Source organism: Cantharellus anzutake (genome assembly GCF_015039405.1).
Source record: "Cantharellus anzutake strain C23 chromosome Unknown EI90scaffold_29, whole genome shotgun sequence".
NCBI classification, from domain to species: domain Eukaryota; kingdom Fungi; phylum Basidiomycota; class Agaricomycetes; order Cantharellales; family Hydnaceae; genus Cantharellus; species Cantharellus anzutake.
The window spans coordinates 64,132-82,595 of record NW_024066979.1 but is presented as its reverse complement, the minus strand read 5'-3'; the positions used below and the strand labels follow the sequence as shown (position 1 = coordinate 82,595).

Sequence of the window (18,464 nt, the reverse complement as noted above, 5' to 3'; positions counted from 1 at the left end):
GGTAAGCTTCTTGCTAAAACTTCATGTTCGTTGGGGAGCACCTCTCTCTGTTTGGGGGAGTCCTTTTTGTAAATACAGGAAAGAGGGTAACTATAAATATGAAAGAAATACGTGGAAATCCGAATGATCCGACGGGTTTAGGACGGAAACAGATCCACAAGGAACACTTAAGAAAAAAGCAATATCAAAGAAATATTGACGTTGTTAAGGAAATAAGGAACCATGGCGATCGGAACAACCGCTGAACCAAATTCGTCGCTCGTAACATTGTTCGACTCGTGTTAACAAGGGCTTTCCAACGATACCAAATTCGTCCGGATCGGTGGAGAATTGATGGAGATACAGAGGAAGCGGTGGAATATGCGCGTGACAGTTGCCCAATTTGGAAACTGATGGTTGTCCGTGGTCGGGAATGGCTTGAAAAAATCGAAAAAAATATGGAAACCGTGGAAATAGTATATGGAACAGTGGTAGATGTGTTTCGGGAGTGGGGTACTTGACATGGGTGGTAGAATCGCGATAATCGGCTTGTTTGCGTGGTACCGGCTGTGCCCGCCTACAGCGCCTATTTTTATCTGTCCTGTTTTCTGGGTTGGGTTTCTACCACCCCTGAGGCAGAGTGGGTGTCTGTTTTTTCTGGGTATTGTGTCATGGGGTGTTTGGTCACTTCTGGGGGGGATTTCGGGTGTTTCTTTGTTTATATTGGGCACCACAGTTCGCTTTATACTCATCCCTGTGCCCACCGTGGCCGAGGCACAGGGGTGAGGCAGGATTGTCTTTGCGGCCTCTTCACCTCCTTGCATGAGTGAAGGGGGCCTCGTGGTTTTGTGCTGATATGCCAACCAGCACTATCAGGTGGCTCCGGGTGCACCACTCTCCCCGCCAGGTGCACCTTTTGTGCACTTAGAGGGGCCGGTTCTGTGTATTTATTAGTGTGTGTGTTCATTGGGTGTTATAGTCAGTTTGGAAACTTGACTAGGTTGTCGCAGTATTGGGGTTGTTAGTTATATATTGGGATGTTGCGGTTTTTGCTAGGGTGGGGGGTTACATGATGTATCTACCTCTCACACCGGAAGGGTGTCTGCCGTGTGGGCCCCTAAGCCTTGCTGGTCTGCCTCTGTAGTTTCCGCGTCCCATCCCCCTGCCTCTGTGGTGTGTGTGGGTTTCTTCTCTCACCGTGCTCTGGTGGCTGCTTAGCTCCATGGCCAGGGAAATGTCTGTGTTGGCTCTCACGGCGTCATCTGGTTTGTCTGGGTTGGTGATCTCTTTCCAGAAGGGGAGTTCCGTGAGTGGGCACTGGAGTGTTGAGTGGTCGCGGCCTTTGCAGCATCTACATGGCTTGGGGGGTTCCTTTTGGCCCCTTTCACGATGGCTGGGTGGTACCAGACTGTGGCTTCTGCTGCTTCAATCCAGTGGCCATGCTTCACGATGTCTTTGGGGTGTGGGGACTTGACTAGGAATGTCCAGTGGGTTGCAGTGGTGCCATGGGTGGTGACTGTCAGAGGTCTTACTCATGCTGAGTTGATTATTGTTAGATGTTTGTAGTTGTCGGGGACATTTTCGACAAGGTATTTCCCAATTTTCGAGGAGGGGCGGTTCAGGGTGGTTTTTAGGCACGTTTGGATGGCCGTGCAGTCTCTGGCAGTGGCTGCAAATGCCCAGTTTCCGATCCAGTCGGAGGTGAACTCGGAGGCTGGGTGTGCCACAAAGCTGAATGCTTTGGAGAGCCAGAATTGGTGGTAGAGGAGCGTTGCAGCATCGCAGAGTGTCAAGCCATCAATCATGATACCCCAGGAGAGGGGGTCGTCTCCCTGGGCATCAATCGCATTGGCAGCTGGTATGGTGCTAAGTGTTTCTGCTGAGTCTGGGAACGCTCTTTTAATGAAGGTGGAGGCATGGTCTTTTGCCTCTTGCATTTTCGTGAGGGAGAACACCATGTAGAGAGGGATAATGATAACTGTGTGTTCGTTGGCTTGGTTCCAAGCTTTGCAGGCTTCATCGGTTACGTTCAGGTGGAGGTGTGGGCTGTGCATACCAAGGACCTTATAGTCGAAGTCGGCTGGGAGTGGGCGGGCATTGTAGCTGACTTCGGTGTCATCGGGCGTGTCAAAAGGGCCAGATGCTGGGGTGATCTTCGCTTTGTGGGTTTGTTGGGGCTCGGGTGTGGCTGAGAATTCTTTCTCTGTGACCTGGGGTTGGGATGGTTGGATTTCCTCTGTCAGGCTGCTACTGTCTGTTATAAAAATGGGGCCTAATTGGCCCATTTCTATAGCGTTCGGGTGCAGGAGGGGGCCGTGACATTGAGAAGATGTTACAATTAATGTAACAGGTGTTGTAACAAAGGTGTTTACAGTAACATTGACATCGGGTTTTTGGGTAGTAATTGTTGGTTAGGTTGTTCATATATATACATATCACGTGACTTTGTACTGTACAGAGCCCATAAGAGGCTAGAAATGGGAAATTCCCATTTCCATAACACTGTCCATGTTTATGCCCAGGGTTGTAGGGGGGGTTTGGGTCGCGGGGACTCTGATAGCGGGTTTGGCATTAGGCTCAGGTCAGGTAGGGCCATTCTGCGTTCTTTTCTAGGGGGGTTGGGGTGTCCGAGGTGGAGTTTCCTCGGTTACGTTTATTACCCACACTGGTTATGGGGGGGTGGTGTGGTTAGGGTGCTGAAGTCCGGGCGTGTCAGGGTACCGAGCTGCTCGGACTCTAAGTCAAGGGATCCCAAGCCTTCGCTGGAGCTGAGGCCGAGGGGGACAGGATCAGTCTCAATGGGGGAACCCGGCAAAGCGGATTGCGATAGGGATTCCAGCTGAGCAGCGAGGGGAAGTGAGGTCATATCATTGTATATACTATGTACAACATACCTGAGCAGCGAGGGGAAGTGAGAGAAGAAAGTTATCTTCCTCACTCGCTACCCAGGGAATGATAAAGTCAGTATACCCGGCGAAGCGGGGCCGCTCTGCAGAAGGAAATATAACAAATGTCTGTGCCAGTCCAGGGATGATGATCAGGCTGTGCAGGTATGGGGCAGGTGTGTCATCAGTTGTGTGTAAGCAGTCCAGACTTAACCAGGCTGTACTCTGACATCACCCCCCCCTTATGCCACTACGTCTCGGAGTGGCTGAGTTTGCACATGGGGCAGGAGCGGAAGGGTGGTGCTGATGGAATTCTGTGATGAGGTCTGGCGCATTTTGGGTATCACGGTCAGGTATCCAGCTATTTTCGGAACTGGGGTAGCCCTTCCACTGGACAAGGTAATGGAGTCGGCGACGGATATACTTAGAGTCGAGGATTTTCTCCACTTCATACTCTTCGCTCCCTTCAATGATGGTGGGACTCGGTTCTGGGTGTGCAGGGTGTTCTGCTATCTCATCTGGTTGGTACTTACGAACATCTGAGATTGACACAACAGGGTGCATTCGGTATCCCTTGGGGAGCTGGAGTTTCAGTGCAGCTCATGAGACTATCTTCAGGATTTTGAAGGGGCCTAACCATTTGTGGTCTAGTTTCTTGGTCGGCCAATTGGTTGGGTAGTTACGTGCGCTGAGCCACACTTTCTCTCCTTCATGGTATTCAGGTGCTTCGCCTCGTTTCCTATCATAGTACTTCAACATCTCCTTGGCTGCGTGTGCTAGGGCTGCCTTTGCCTCCTCTTGCATTTGTGCCATCCGTGATGCAAAGTCTCCAGCTGCCTCCACCATTGAAGTCTTGGGGGGTTCTATCCCCATGCATGGGTGTTGACCTGTGTCAAGCTCAAATGGTGTGTGGCGAGTGGCCGAGTGGATGTGGTTGTTGTAGCTAAACTCAGCGATAGGTAGCCAGTCTGCCCAGTCATCCTGCCTGTGGTTCACAAAGACCCGGAGGTAGGTTTCAATCTCTTGGTTGACTCATTCTGTTTGCCCATCTGTTTGGGGGTGGTAGGCAGTGGATGGAGTGGGTTTAATACCTAGGAGTTTGCTTAACTCCCAAGAGAACTTAGAGATGAAAGTTGTTCCTCTGTCACTGATGACTTCATCTGGGAGGCCGTGGTGTCGCCAGACATGCTCGAGGAAAAGGCAGGCTACACCTGCAGAGTCCATCTGAGTAGTGGTGGGTATGGCATGTATCCTTTTGGACAGACGATCAACCACTACCATGATTGCATCGAACCCTCGTGATAAGGGGAGCTCTCCTATGACATCTACGGAGACAACCTGCCATCGCCGATCTGGTACCTTGTTTGGCATAAGCTTCCCAGTCCTTTGAGCAGGGAAGGATTTCACCCATTGGCAAGTGTCACATCCAGATATGTACTTGGCAACATAACGAGAGAGCCCTGGCCACCAGTAGTTCCAAGATACAAGCTCTAATGTCTTCCATCGGCCAGGGTGTCCAGCTACTGGGGTGTCATGGTGGGCACGAACTACATCATGGCGGAGAAGAGGGTCCTGGGGGACATAGATCCTCCCTTGATAGAGGATAAGCCCTTCATGTAGCTCCCACCCCGAAGGTGCTTCACAACCAGATTCTAACTCACGAGCCACACTTGCCACAGAGCCCTCAATGCTCTTGCATTCCCTCATCCACTGCAGCAGGTCTTCCTCTCCTGTTGGATGCGAAATAGCTGCTGTAGCTCAAATGCGAAAGAGATCGGGGCATAGCAGTGTGACCTCGGAGTTGTCCTCTTCTCCTTGTGGGTGGTCCACTCGTCGTGACAGGGCATCTGCTTTCTGCATGAGTCTTCCTGGTCTGTGTGTGAGTGTGAAGTCAAAGCGAGAGAGATGTAGTGACCATCGGGCTTGGCGTCGGTTGAGTTTCTGGGCTGACCAGAAATAGGAGAGGTTTCGATGGTCAGTGAAGACTTCGAACGGTTCTGCTGCTCCTTCCAGGAAATGCCTCCACTCATCCAAAGCGCGGACTATTGCAAGCATCTCTTTGTCATGGATCTGATAGTTCCACTCAACATCATTCAGGCTTCGGGACATAAACCCTACTGGGTGGTACTGCTGGTCTTCTTGAAGCTGAGAGAGAACAGCTCCAGTCGCAAAGTTAGAGGCATCACACTCTAGTCGGAAGTGCCCCTCATCTGAAGGGAAGACAAGGACAGGGGCTGAGGTGACAGCCTTTTTTAAGGCGTCAAACCCTTCTTGTTCTTCTCTGCCCCATCTCCAAGGTCTGGACTTCCGCATCAGTGCATTCAGGGGTCTAGCAATTTCAGAGAAGTCGCAGATGAACTTCCGGTAGAAGTTCACAAATCTGAGGAAGGATTGGACATCTTTGACTCGTTTTGGAACTGGCCAGTTCGTGACACCTTTGATCTTTACCGGGTCCATCTCTACCTGATTCTCTATCACCAGCCCTAGATACTCTATCTGGGTCTGCTCAAACTTGCATTTCTCTGGTTTGAGGAAGAGTTTGTGTCTTCGCAGAGTGTCAGGGCCCGGCCCTCATTCCGCAATGGGCCCAGGGGGGTCCTCCTAGTCGCTGGGGTATCTAGTCCCAGTCCAAGATCTTCGAACTCACTGAGGGGGCTAGCCCCAGCCTTCACAGGAAATGAGTTGAGAAGAAGGGTAACCTTCTCAACCTCCTGTGAAGCCACTACAAATGGGAGTCGGGAACTATACAGTTTTCAGCTCTTTGCCGACTTTCCATAATTAGCACCCCCCCATGGGAAGATTCTGGGCGAGCTGCTTGCCCAGAAAGTTCCCACGGTTGTGGCTGTGATGGTTTCTGGGCGAGTAACTCGCCCAGAACGTTCCCACGGGTCTGCATGCATGCGGGATTGTGGAACAGTGAAGGGAAAAATAGGAGAAAATGGGGGGAGGGTACCTGAGGGTGTGTGGGGTCAGGGGCTGTGCCCTGACACAGAGTGGCTAGCACTTCCAGGGTAATCTGACGATGTTCTTCAAGAGTTGACGTGAAGAGTAGGATGTCATCCATATAACAAATGGCAACACCTCTGTCAATAAACTCTCGGAGAATGTCGTTCATCATCGTCTGGAAGGTTGCAGGGGAGTTACAGAGGCCAAAGAACATGACTAGGGGCTCAAACAGTCCTCGGTTGGTGCAAAAGGCAGCCTTCCACTCGTGGCCTTCTGTCAGGGCACACCCGCCTGACCTGGCCCCACCTAACCCGGTGCCCCACCATCCGCTCCTCCCGACTTCCCCCCTCTTCCCCTTTTTCCCTTCCCTTTCTTCTTCCCCTTCTTTTCTATTCTCTTTCCCCTTTATTCCTTTCTTATCACACGGACGACTTCCTTTGTATCAATGTACCACTGACCTGGCTCCAGTGTAACGCGCCCAAACCCGGACACACCGGATGACCCCCCGCATACCGGATGCTCCTAGGACCTCTTACAGAGGTACCTGGACGGAGGTGGCTGTGTGCTGGGGTGACGTGGCGCTTCCCATGTGGCCTTCAACCACATGTATATAAACACAGCCTAAGTGGGAACTGAGAAGCAACCTTCTTCTCACATTTCCCACTTTAGGCAAGTAGCTTACACTTCCCTTGATAATAACAATAACACATTTCCCACTTTAGTCTCAGTGGCCAGGGACCCTTGTCTGCTTCGGGCCCATTGTTACACGCGCCCGTGTCATACCTACCGGACCCTCAGCCTCGGGCGATACACCCGGGCGCTCTCGACCCCGGGTCGGTCCCTGACACCTTCCTTAATCCGGACATTGTTGAAACCCCATCTGAGGTCCAAGACAGAGAAGTACTTTGAGCCTCGAAGACACTTGAGCACATCTGACACAAGTGGGAGTGGGTATGAGTTCTTCACTGTGATTTCATTCAGCTTTCGGTAGTCTTGAACAAGTCGGAGGGATCTGTCCTTCTTTTTAACAAAAAACACTGGGGCCCCCATTGGGGATTTAGACGGCCTGATGCGGCCATTGGCAAGGTTTTCTTGCAGAAACTCATCAAGTTCCTTTTGTTTGTTTCAGGACAAAGGGAAGGTGCGTGACCATGGGAGATCAGCCCCAGGTAGGATATCTATTGCATGATCCCACGGCTTCCACGGAGGTAATGCACTGAATGCTTCCTTTGAAAAGATGTCTTCATAGAGGCAGTAGGCCTCAGGGATCACCCCTTCTGGGGGAGGCTTCTCATCCTGCCGGGCCCTCTCTGCAAATTGCTGAGAAGGGGTAGTGGTGGCCCGAATCTCCAGCACGCTGCGCGTCGACATCATGTGGACCGTGAAGACTTCGTCTCCGGGTTCTACCGATTCTACTCTCGTGGGTACAACTCTCTGACACTCAGGTGGACATCGTGTCATCGTTACCTTCTGTCGAACCCAATCCACCTCTGGGTTGTGAAGGAGAAGCCATGGGTGGCCAACAATGACTGTCTGTTGGCCAAGGTTCGCGACAGCAAGTTTACAACGCTCAGAGTGGTCCCCAAAACCGAGGATAACGTCGACTTCTTCCGTGATGGGACCGTTCTCATTCTGAGTCCCATCAATGTTGTGAACGGGGATGGGTGAAGCTAGGGGGGTCGTTGGCAGCTGGTGTTTGCGGACGAATTCCTTGCTGACGAACATTCCCGTGGCCCCTGAATTGAGTAACGCAGACGTCGACACAGCGGCGAGCGAAGTAGCAGACCTGAGTGAGATCAGAATGTTCATCGAGCGTGGGGTCTTCCCCGTTGTCTTTCGTGCATCGGCTCCTTTTATTTTCACATTCTTCTTTCTTTGTGTGACTTTAGTAATCTTTCTCGCCTTTGCCTTGTTTACAGGTTCGATTTCGACCTTCATACACAGATATTTACAGTTTTTTGAGGCGTTTACAGGCGAGTCGCCCAGTCGGGGTGCAGCTTTCACCGACTGGCATTTCAAAAACCCTCTTCGCGGGGTTCTTCCCCTTCCACAGCACTCCCGTTCTCAACAAGCTGGTCCTTGATCAGCTGGGTTATCGTGCAAAGGTCCTCTGGGGATAAGGACAAGGGTCGTGGGTCTCCTGGTTGTCTTATTGGCGTGGGTTCATCAACCACGCAGATTCTTTGTGTGGCCACCAAGGGGCAGTTGCGTGTGATGTGGCCTGGTTGCCCACAGCTGTAGCAGATGCCGTTTCATGGGTTTCAGCGAGGTTGTCGGGTTCGGTCGAGTTCCATGGGCTGAGGGCTAGTTGACGAGGAAGATGGGCTCGGCGTCTGCGTGTTGGGTGGGTGCGTCGTGTTCTGGTGAGTGACCACGGTACTGTTTCGTTGGGGTTGAGCCCGCATCTGGTGAGGGGACGCCCCAAAGGCACGTCCTTGGCGCATCTGGGCTTGGAAGTGATCGAACCTTCTGTGCTGACTGTCCAGGAGCAGGGCCCGTTGCTTCCACTCTTCCCAGTTCGTTGGGAATGGGTGGGATCCGTAGATCGATTCTCGAAGGTGATGGGTAATGGCTCGTTGGAACTTGTCGATTAACCCGGCGTCTCCGAGCCCGGACACTGGTCCATACAGCTCAAAGAGCTGGATGACTGTCTCAACGGGATTGGGCCCTTGTCTTATGTCCGACAGCTTCTGCATCACAGTCGCTGCCCGGTTCGGGTCGGCAAACATGTCCTTCAACTCTTGGAGGAAGTTCTCAAGTGTTGGGATCGCAGTGTTAGGGGAGAGGTATGCGTTAATCTTCTGGGAGGCCCACGAGGCTGCCGTCCCCTCTTTCATATGCGATAGGACGAACAAGATCTGTTGTTGATCGTCGGGATACTCGGCATGGCGGAGCGACAGGTACAAGCGGCATTGTGCTAAGAAATCTTCTAGTTTCTCTCGGTCACCATTAAAGGGCAATGGGGTAGCGACTTTGGGAGGCCTCGATGTGGGGAGAGGAGGTGGTTGATTAACCTGAGCGGCTTGGGCACTGAGCAGCGCTTGGACCAACTGGGTGAGTTGTTGGATTTGCTCCTGAGCAGACATCGTGGTGTTTGATGCAGACTCAGGAAGTAGGTTGAAACTTTCTTCTGATGTCAGGGTACCGAGCTGCTCAGACTCTAAGTCGAGGGATCCCGAGCCTTCGCTGGAGCTGAGGCCGAGGGGGACAGGATCAGTCTCAATGGGGGAACCCGGCAAAGCGGATTGCGATAGGGATTCCAGCTGAGCAGCGAGGGGAAGTGAGAGAAGAAAGTTATCTTCCTCACTCGCTACCCAGGGAATGATAAAGTCAGTATACCCGGCGAAGCGGGGCCACTCTGCAGAAGGAAATATAACAAATGTCTGTGCCAGTCTGGGGATGATGATCAGGCTGTGCGGGTATGGGGCAGGTGTGTCATCAGTTGTGTGTAAGCAGTCCGGACTTAACCGGGCTGTACTCTGACAGGGCAGCATTGGGGCTTACAGGGTCGGTGGTTCTCGTGCTACTTAAGTGGTCTTTGGGGCACATGGTGTCGTTTGGTGGGTCGTTTGCCCTTTCGTCTGCTGTACAGTTTTGGGGGTATGGCCGTAAGTTTTCTCTTCTTTTTTTTTTTTTTTTAAATTTAAATTTTAATTTTTCGGTTATATGTGCACATTTGTTTTCGTTGTTTCTCAGGGAGGGGGGTGTTTTGGGTGGCTTAGACTGCTGGGAGGTTTTCCTAGGCTTCTACCGCCCCGTTTGGCGAACGGGGCCCTAGCAGCTCACTTGGGTACAGTGAGGGTGGCCCTGCTGGTGCAGGGTCGGCAGGTTGGGGACTTGTTTGCCTGGCTAGCCTCTCTCCCCGGTACTGGCAGTCGCCCCTCATTTCGTTTAGGTTTCGTGTGTTTCTTAGGTTCCTAGTTTAACGACTTTGCGGTCCACTTAATTATTTTCTAACATTGTGCAGTGCGTGTCCACGAAGCGGAGACGGCTGGGTTCGAGTCTGGCCATGTCCCCTTTCTTGAACAACGATGTGTAGATATCCATCCTGGGGTGGATGAAAGAAAATGTGGGATAATCTCCGCACAGGTGATAGCATTTCCTCTTCTTCAACCTTCTTCACATTCTCCTTGAGACTATCATCGACCAGGATGGAAACCTTCCAGAGTGTGAGGGTGTCTGCAGGAATGTGCGGGCTTCTTCTCCTCCTTGATGGCTTTTTTGAGGGTACCGACAGACTCTGTACTCGCAATTTTGACCGGAAAGATGTGGCTCGCGTCATCTTCATAAATAAGACAGTTCAGTTCGAGGGTAGGATGATCTAATCGTGGCACTAAAGACGAGGCTGAATGAGAAAATAGGTCACAGACAGAGAAAGCTCCGCGACTATCACTCACCAACACCAACACACGGGGACTGAATAATGATGTGTAGGTCTTGATCATCAGGTTGATCCGGAAAAAGGCGGGACAATCTTTTCACAGGCAATAGTGCTGGTTTGTTTTCAAGTTCAACATTCGCATCGAAACCGTCATCGACTGGGATGGAAACCTTCCAGAGTGCGAGGTCATTTGCGTCGACGTGTTGGAAAGCGACCGTCTTCTGCTCCTTGATGGCTATCTTGAGGATGCCGACAGTCGCTGTCTTCGAAATTGCCACCGGAAACACTTGGCTAGCATCATCGCCAAGTAGCCAGCAGTTGAGATGGAGCGTGACAGACATGGATTATTGGCAAGTCCGAATGATCGTACAACCACGCGTTCAAGAAAGGTTTCCCAACGCGATTGCGCCTGCGTCTATGTTTACTTATATACCACAAGCGTGAGTAACTTCCCGAAGCACAAGGTTAATATTGTTCGTGGGTATTTCCGTTGCTTACGCGCTGCTTCTTTCGCTGTTCAGTCTGGTTTTGACTTTTCACACCCAAGGCGCCGAACCTCGGCCTCCTTGTATAGCCTCATATCTGCTGTGTATTCGGTCGAACGGGTTTCTCGATGGGTAGCATTTTTGTTGACATTTCATAATTAGATGTTTGGCGCAAACTCCCGTAAGCTGTTCAAGTCCTGATCCCATTGTCTGTTGTCGCGACCCTCGTCACCCCAGACGGCGACGACTCGCCTCCAGGCAATTAAAATTTACCTGCCTCTTGCCTGGCACCGTCATTCTCTTATTAGCACCTAATTCGCACCTTTCACACTCCCAAAGAGTCTCACCATGTCGCGGTGCGAATCCTCTCCCACTCAGACCCTCTTTGGTGCGTATAGACATCACCCAATTCCCCAGTGGACGCCGTTTGATCGCCCATTTCTATTTTCCAGGATCCTTGACCACCCAGTTTCATTCTGTGTCTACATCATTTACCACAATCATTAGCACCGCTCCTGACATCACTTCCACGTTCCTGTCCACATCAACGTCTTGCACCTCCGTGGGAGCAAGTCCATTTGGTGCATTCACTACCGCATCTTGTCAAGTCTTCACTGTCACGAGCTCGTCAGTGATACCAGGCGCGTGAAGGATTTATCTATTTCTGTGTGACCCTCATCTTTTCAATTCCAGGTGCTACTACAACACTCGTTGATCCCATTCCCTTTACTCTCACTTTCACTCAGATAACTGCCTTCCCCACCTCTACCCTTTACGGTATTTCATGTGTTACGACACAAATTGCAACAACGGATACCACCGCATCCCACCCAAATTCCTCTTCATCCCCAGCCTTAAGCCCAATAGGTTCTTCGACAACGTCCACCGGATCTCTGGCCACTTCTTCCTTTTCGACGCTTTTCGGAGTGTCTGGATCCTTAACGTACCTGTTGTCAGTCCCCCCGCCTTCTGTCTACACCACTACAACAGCTGTCGCCATTGGCTCGTCTACCATTATCTCAGTCATCACAACATCATCAACTCCTCCCGCGTCGACAATATTCAGTGACTCTTCAGGCTTCAAGACTCGCAGGGATTCTGAAGGCTTAATCGGTGGCGTGATTGGTGGCGTCCTGGCAGTCTGTATTTTATTGGGCATCGTCATTCTATCCAGAAGGAGGAAAAAAAAGGCGAAGGAGCCGCATGATGATGCGTTTGGTCACACGAAAGGTCCCTCAAGTCGGCTCTCGAGGCCAGGACTTGAGTGTGAATTCGATGATGACGAAGTTATCAGGGCAGCCGTATCACAACGGCACTCTCTTCCACATCTGGCGAGTGTATTGTCATTGAACCACCCATTCTGTTCTGACTTCTCCCAGAACGACCAAGGTAGTAGGGTCTCGCATGGACCCTACACCAGCGAGTTTGACAACATGGACTACTTTTTGGCGAGCCCCTATTCAACGCACGATTATTCGTCTTCATATCAAAACGTCTCTCCGCTGTCAACTCCTCTCATATCATATCCACCATCCACGCCCACGGATCCCAATCCATCTCTACATCACCATGCAGCATCCGTGCCTTTATTGCAGACTCATATCACTTTATCTCCCGATGTTCCTACTGTGCTGCCATCGCCTGCGCATGAATCAGTGTCCTCCGGCCTTCATCATCGTCGGCGATCCTCCCTTGCTCCAATGATTCCTGCACGCTCCCCAACCGAAGGTGACTCGAGTTCCCATAGCATGTTAGACGAGTCAATACGGCGACGCCGAGAAACTTCTCTCTCATCAATCGATATTGGCGGTCATTCTAGCGCGCGGGACACACTCCAGTCGTCCAGTCGGTTAATGATAATTAATCTTAGTGAAGGAGAGAGATTGGAAGATTATTCGTAGATCTAATTTGTACTTTCATCCTAACTAACTATTGAAGGATATAAAGGGTTTGAAATTGTACACCACAATCCGTTCCAAGTTAACATGTTGGAACCATCAGCGGCTCGGAAGTCGTTGCCGTGGTCTAGCTTAGTTCATTGTTGCACCCTAGCGCAAAACTGGTCTGGAATCTGTGGTTGCGTCGAACCCTTATCGCTGACGCCGACCTCCATCTTGCCTGTAGAGAAGTGTTATTGGTAAGCTTAGAGTACCCGGATTCATGCGTCCCAATAATAATCCGTTTTGTCAAGCGCATCACACACCTTGGGATGAACTCGAAGCCATAAGGTGGCTCCGGGCTGCCCGATTCCGTACATATTCTGCTGCTATTATCTCAATGCATGAGGAGGTCGAAAGGAGCTGTTTGAGCGTTTCAAGGGGATGGACATCCAGGCTCCGGAACAAGTTGGCGTATTGTTGGGAAGAGCCCCTTCTATATACGACATGGAAGACGGTGAGGCAAACGGTACCATAGGTTTGGCGTTCATGTATGTTAGCTCTTCATTGTGAAAAAAAGTTTCCTTCCCTTTCTTGATCGATGCATGGCTGAGATTAGATATCAGTCATTTATTTATCGAAATCTAGCTCCATGTCTCATTGTCGCGACCCCTCAACCCAAACTTATTGCTTAGCTTGTGCTCGCACTGATTGTTGCAGCTTGGTTGTGATGCTAGACACTGCTCGTGAAGATTTACTCGCATATTCTCTCGGTCTACGGCATCTGTATCCGTACATCCACCGAGAACCCCGAATGACTCGGGCCGCGCTTGCAGCCAACACCAGAAATTCATCAATTCGCATCATACTGAATGCACCTCTCGTCAACTGCGGTAGGATTGTTTCACAACAGTGTCTCTCCTACACAAACATAGAGAATCAGTCCTTATTCGACCTCGGGTATCCGGCTCACTCACCCAACGCAGATCTTGCCAGAGAGCATCCTACCGCTACGGTCTGTTGAACAGCCAAGGCGCCTTCCAGCGAGGGATTCACTTCCTGCGCCCATAATTAGTCAACCGGGCTTGTAACAACAAAGAGCTGCCAACCATGATATCGAGCCCCACAAGCAGACCAGTTTCCCAAACAGCTTCACAGATATAATGACCTTCACGAAATGTTAGCCCACCTCGAACCTCGAAACAGGCGTAGAGCTCAATTTATGGACCAATGACTCATAAAGGGGATGACTTACTGGCGTTCCAGTGCTGGGCGCAACGGTAGGATCTAAGGCGTCAACATCGAAACTCAAGTGGATGGGAAGATCTCGGTTGGGACAGACGTGGTCCAGGGCCATCTCAATAACCTTGCTTATCCCATATTTGTCAACTGCATGCATGCTGAATGCCTTTACAGCATAATCCTTTAGAATCTTCTTTTCCCCCGCGTCAACATCTCGAAGTCCGATGTAGCATAGTCGATTCGGGGGGAGGAAGGGCCCATTGAGCCAAGGGAACAAAGGATCGTCGCCATTACCGGGAAGGTTAAGAAGGAATGACACAGGCATGCCATGCAAATTCCCAGAATGGGTGGTCTCGACCGTGTTGAGGTCCGCATGCGCGTCTATCCATATGACACAGGCATCGGGATACTTGCTGCAACGATCACAACACAAACGAGAATGATTCAGGGGCGCAGGTGAAGTGTCAAAGGACCACCTGCCTCACCTCAGCGTGCCAGAGATTGTGCCAAGCGCCTTTAAGCAAGGTCATGAATGAAGTGTCGACTCGAGACTAGATTAGGAAAGCGGGAAGCTTACCAAGCTATGATCGCCTCCGATCGTCAACGGAAGCTGACCTGCCTTTGCGTGTCCACTCACGGTCTTTGATATCGCCTCAGCGACACTTGAAACAAGCCTCGGGCGCTTAACGATACCAATGGGGGGGTCATCCTGTACTGTGATGTCCTCAAACTGGTGGTGCCCGTCGAAAATGACGTTCCACCCGAGCTCCTGAAGTTGATCAGGTAGTCCTGAGTTGACGAGGTGGATGGGACCTTGATCAACGCCAGGGCGCGGTTGGCCGCCACTAAAGGGGCAGCCTATGACCTGTGTTACGGAGCAACTGAAGGTCAGCAGAGAATATGGTCACGTTTAAGAAATGCACACACTCACCGCGACAGTCATGGGTTCAGCGAGGAACTTGCACTTGTTCGCCATGAGATGGGTGTAGAAGCTGATGGGTGATAAGCCAAACCTTGAGCCTTGAGATTTTATATAGCTCTGGCATTGATGCGATCCAAAAACGTCAAGCAGGGGTGCGTGGTTAAGTCACTGGAACAACTCGGGTGACTTGATCACTCGGTGGGTTGTCTCATTGCCGGAGTCTCGTGAAAGCATTGGGAGATACCGATGGATCGATGGATTTGTAGAGGCGTTAGGTAAGACAACTGACTGTGCTCAGGGACTCCATCAGAAAATGGAAAGCGGCCACGGAAAATGCCGAAAAAGTCACTACTGCACAGCATTTTCCTCAGACGCCTCGTTGGAAACTCACCCGCTCTTAATTTTCTTCCATCTTCCGGGAACCCTTTCCGGCTCGTTCAGTCTAGGAGGCCCCCTTGGAATTCGTGAAAACTCTTCTCCATTGTTGCTCCGCTTTTCAATTCCTGGTCGTCAGATGGATACGGCGAGTCCACTCTCGTTGTCACCCCCACCGATCCAGCCAGCACAAGCATCTGCTACTATTCGAAGGCATCACACCATCTCTACCGCTACAAGAAGCTTGCGCGCGTCTGGGAAGGCGGTCATCAGTGAAGAGCCTCAGGAGTGGAATGAAGGTGATGAAGAGGAAGAATGGGCAGCGCCCCTGGCTCAAACCGCCCCCATCGGTGCGGTTGGAGAGCAAAAAGGCCTTCATCGACAAGCATCATTGCCAGCTGGGTACACGAGAGGCATGGATTTTATGCCATACTGTGTCACGCATAACTGACAATCATTTCAGAGTTGCGCCATGTCCGCTCCTCGGCTCACGTCGGCAACCGCGTCAATAGTCTGTCTGCTATAACAGCAGAGCACGTTGATGAAGAAGGCGCTGACGAGGGGGATTGGGAGCAGGAGATTCCCTGGAACAGGGAAGAAGACGAGCAGATTCACACTTCCCCGCCAGCTGCCCGCGTTTCTCGACCCGTTGTGCAACGGGGACAAACGATGAATGGCCTTTCCCCATCGCCTATCAGTTCAACATTTACACTGCCCCATCCTAATTCCCCACCACCCTCAGCGGGCGCAAATGTTCGTCGTCACCAAAGTCTTACCTATGGTGCTGCGAACAGCGGTACAGGTCACAGGCTTGTCCGCGCTGCAACTGGAAGTAGGCGGGCTGGAAGAGTGCATGAAGCCCTTGCTGTTCCTCGCACCGCCAGTCCTGTCGAGGATGACGACGAAACCTCGGCCCCTTCCAGTCCAGCTCGTTGGGCAGATGCTGGAGGAGGATACAATAGTCCGTCTAAGCATGTATGGAAAGGGAAAGAGGATCCCATCGGCGAACTCTCGAAGGCCCTTGGTGCATTAGAGATGCAGACCCAGGACTCGCGTCATGGCGATCAGGCAGGCTCCCAGTTTCAGATCCTTCACAGTACGTCTACGTCCACCCCACCTTCCTCTACCCCTCCCCGATTTGTGCAGTCGCCAGGGATCGGTCCTAGCCAGGACCTCCCACGACCCGCATATACCCAGCCATATTCGACTCCAGCCCTTCATCTCGCTACCAGTGGCCAGAATCAGATAAGGGGTCCTGTCAGCGCCTCGCCTTACGTCCCTCCAATTGGTCGACGGCAATCCCAAACCTCGGAAAGCTCTTACGCAAGCGATATTCTCCGCTCTCATACACTTCCTGAACCTTCCTCAAAGGTAGCCTCCAACGACCCCCTTGGGGTCCATGGCTACGTCGGGAATCAGACAACGTTTGGATACAGCCCGTTGTATCCTAACTCTTTCTTGGACCCATCTCTCAACCTCAATCTCGGCGCATCCGGCTATAATAGTCCAGGCATGAATTCAAGCCCTGGAATAGGCATGGTTTTGCCATATGGCACGCCTGTAAATGGAGCTTCCAGAGCCGGAAATTTCATAAGCCCTATCGGGCCCCCTCCTACAGAGACTCGATACGCGCTTAATGGAGGTGATCAAGAAACGGAATCTTTTATCACCAGTCCCATAGATATCCAGTCGCTTATCCAGCAGAAAGGTTATAATCCTGTCAGCTTCAATACTCGCCCTCAAGACGTACGTGCAGTCTCCACCTTTCGGCACCCTCTCAGCGCGATTTTTCCCTTTAGGCTCGTTATTTTGTAATCAAATCCTACACGGAAGAAGATGTACATAAATCGCTGAAGTACGAGATTTGGAGTTCGACAGATCCTGGAAACAAACGACTGGACAAGGCGTTTCGTGAAAATGCTGGTCGCGGGCCTATCTATCTCTTCTTCAGCGTCAATGCCAGTGGACATTTTTGCGGTGTGGCAGAGATGTTGACACCCGTAAGCTGACCCCCTCTCGGAGATGTACAGAAGCTGACATAACAGCACAAGGTTGATTACACCCGAACTAGCACAGTTTGGGCACAGGACAAGTGGAAAGGAGTCTTCAAGGTGCGATGGATCTTCGTTCGTGATATCCCGAATGCAGTGCTCCGCGGGATCCGTCTAGAGTACGTTCCCGTGTATGATTTTCGAGGGAGTCGCATGATGTCAGATTTATTGAACTCAGGAACACTCAAGAACGTAAACCAGTGACAAATTCGCGGGATACGCAAGAGCTGCCAAAAGAGGCTGGGAACGAGATGCTACGAATCTTCCTGACGCATGCGGCGAAAACATCGCTCCTTCAAGATCTCGCTTACTACGAGGTTGGTCCTTTGCTAATCGGTAATAGTGTTCTCTTACGCTCGTCCTTGTTCCAAGAGCAAATCACCGAACAAAGATGGCGAGAACTCGCAACCTGCTGCGCCTCAGCGCCATAAAAGACATTATCAACAGCAGCAACAGCAACAGCAACAGCAGCAGACTCAGCGAGATCAGCAACCTCAGCCATATTATCAACAAAGACAACAGTCCCCACCCCAATACTATGTATTAGATGGTCGTGCCGAGAATGCTCTGCTCCAACGGGAACAGCTCCAGCAGCTGTTGCAACCACAGCAAATGCAACAATCGCAAGGACTTCATAGCCCGCCCCTGCTGCCCCGTGATAACAACGGGCTACCGACAACTCCATATGATATCCAGAATCAGATGAATTTCGGTTATTTTGGCACATTATGAAGCATTGATTTTGCGTTCGTTTTTGACGCCCCTTCAGCTATGATCCTCCATGGATTGCATTCTCCCCACTCTCCGCCGGATGAGTGCCTGCTAATTGTCCGGCTTTCATTACTGCCCCATCTACCCGCCCTGGTTCTCGGTGCTCAATTTATGTACTCGGAACGCCTTTTAATCCGACTTGTCATTTCTTATTTGGCTCCTTCGTTCTATTCATATAGCTAGCCACGTACCCGCATGGACAGCATGAACGGACTGCTTTCAATTTGTGTACGTTTGATACGTTGTTCTTGGTTCTGCTGGATCATGGTTGTAGTGTAATTCAATGCCGCATTCAAATTCAATAATCCTATCGATGGTCTACGCTCATCGTTGGAGTCTAGTTCTCGCACTATTTCTGCGCACAAGAAAGGCCATTGCACAGCGATGACCTTGATCGGGAGAGTTCAATATGGCACCGGTCTCGCAATGCATGACTTCGTGGGAGTGTCGGAAAATCGCGAGATCAATCAAAAACACGAGACTTGACATTTAATTGTTGTCTAATCAGTTCGGTTCCGTGAGCGGTCCATGAGTTAGTGGACACGGTCCG

At 51.2% G+C, this 18,464-nt stretch overlaps 5 protein-coding genes across 5 annotated transcripts; 2 read left to right on the top strand and 3 right to left on the bottom strand.

Annotated features, from left to right (window-relative positions):
- Positions 1–1,511: 1,511 nt before the first annotated feature.
- On the bottom strand, positions 1,512–2,264 carry EI90DRAFT_3124725 (uncharacterized protein; the record flags this gene model as incomplete). The annotated part of the gene is made up of 1 exon (XM_039063750.1): positions 1,512–2,264. The coding sequence occupies one exon, from the start codon at positions 2,262–2,264 to the stop codon at positions 1,512–1,514; it is 753 nt and encodes a 250-aa protein (XP_038915197.1).
- Positions 2,265–9,469: 7,205 nt separating this feature from the next.
- On the bottom strand, positions 9,470–10,631 carry EI90DRAFT_3061127 (uncharacterized protein). Its single transcript, XM_039060536.1, has 3 exons — positions 10,208–10,631; positions 10,042–10,143; positions 9,470–9,989 (listed from the first exon to the last, which is right to left on the bottom strand). The coding sequence occupies exons 1-3, from the start codon at positions 10,530–10,532 to the stop codon at positions 9,757–9,759; spliced, it is 660 nt and encodes a 219-aa protein (XP_038915196.1). The 5' UTR covers positions 10,533–10,631; the 3' UTR covers positions 9,470–9,756.
- Positions 10,632–10,694: 63 nt separating this feature from the next.
- Positions 10,695–12,577, top strand: EI90DRAFT_3155071 (uncharacterized protein; the record flags this gene model as incomplete). The annotated part of the gene is made up of 3 exons (XM_039065974.1): positions 10,695–11,064; positions 11,129–11,317; positions 11,370–12,577. The coding sequence occupies exons 1-3, from the start codon at positions 11,025–11,027 to the stop codon at positions 12,575–12,577; spliced, it is 1,437 nt and encodes a 478-aa protein (XP_038915195.1). The 5' UTR covers positions 10,695–11,024.
- A 945-nt stretch (positions 12,578–13,522) lies between these two features.
- On the bottom strand, positions 13,523–14,771 carry EI90DRAFT_2922918 (arginase; the record flags this gene model as incomplete). The annotated part of the gene is made up of 6 exons (XM_039054808.1): positions 13,523–13,612; positions 13,663–13,749; positions 13,809–14,208; positions 14,281–14,309; positions 14,373–14,660; positions 14,727–14,771. The coding sequence occupies 6 exons, from the start codon at positions 14,769–14,771 to the stop codon at positions 13,523–13,525; spliced, it is 939 nt and encodes a 312-aa protein (XP_038915194.1).
- On the top strand, positions 14,584–18,201 carry EI90DRAFT_3061120 (YT521-B-like domain-containing protein). Its single transcript, XM_039060535.1, has 7 exons — positions 14,584–14,682; positions 14,747–15,505; positions 15,556–16,838; positions 16,892–17,092; positions 17,144–17,262; positions 17,322–17,460; positions 17,516–18,201. Exons 2-7 carry the CDS (start codon positions 15,031–15,033, stop codon positions 17,873–17,875), a joined length of 2,577 nt encoding a protein of 858 aa, XP_038915193.1. The 5' UTR covers positions 14,584–14,682; positions 14,747–15,030; the 3' UTR covers positions 17,876–18,201.
- The last annotated feature ends 263 nt before the right edge of the window (positions 18,202–18,464 follow it).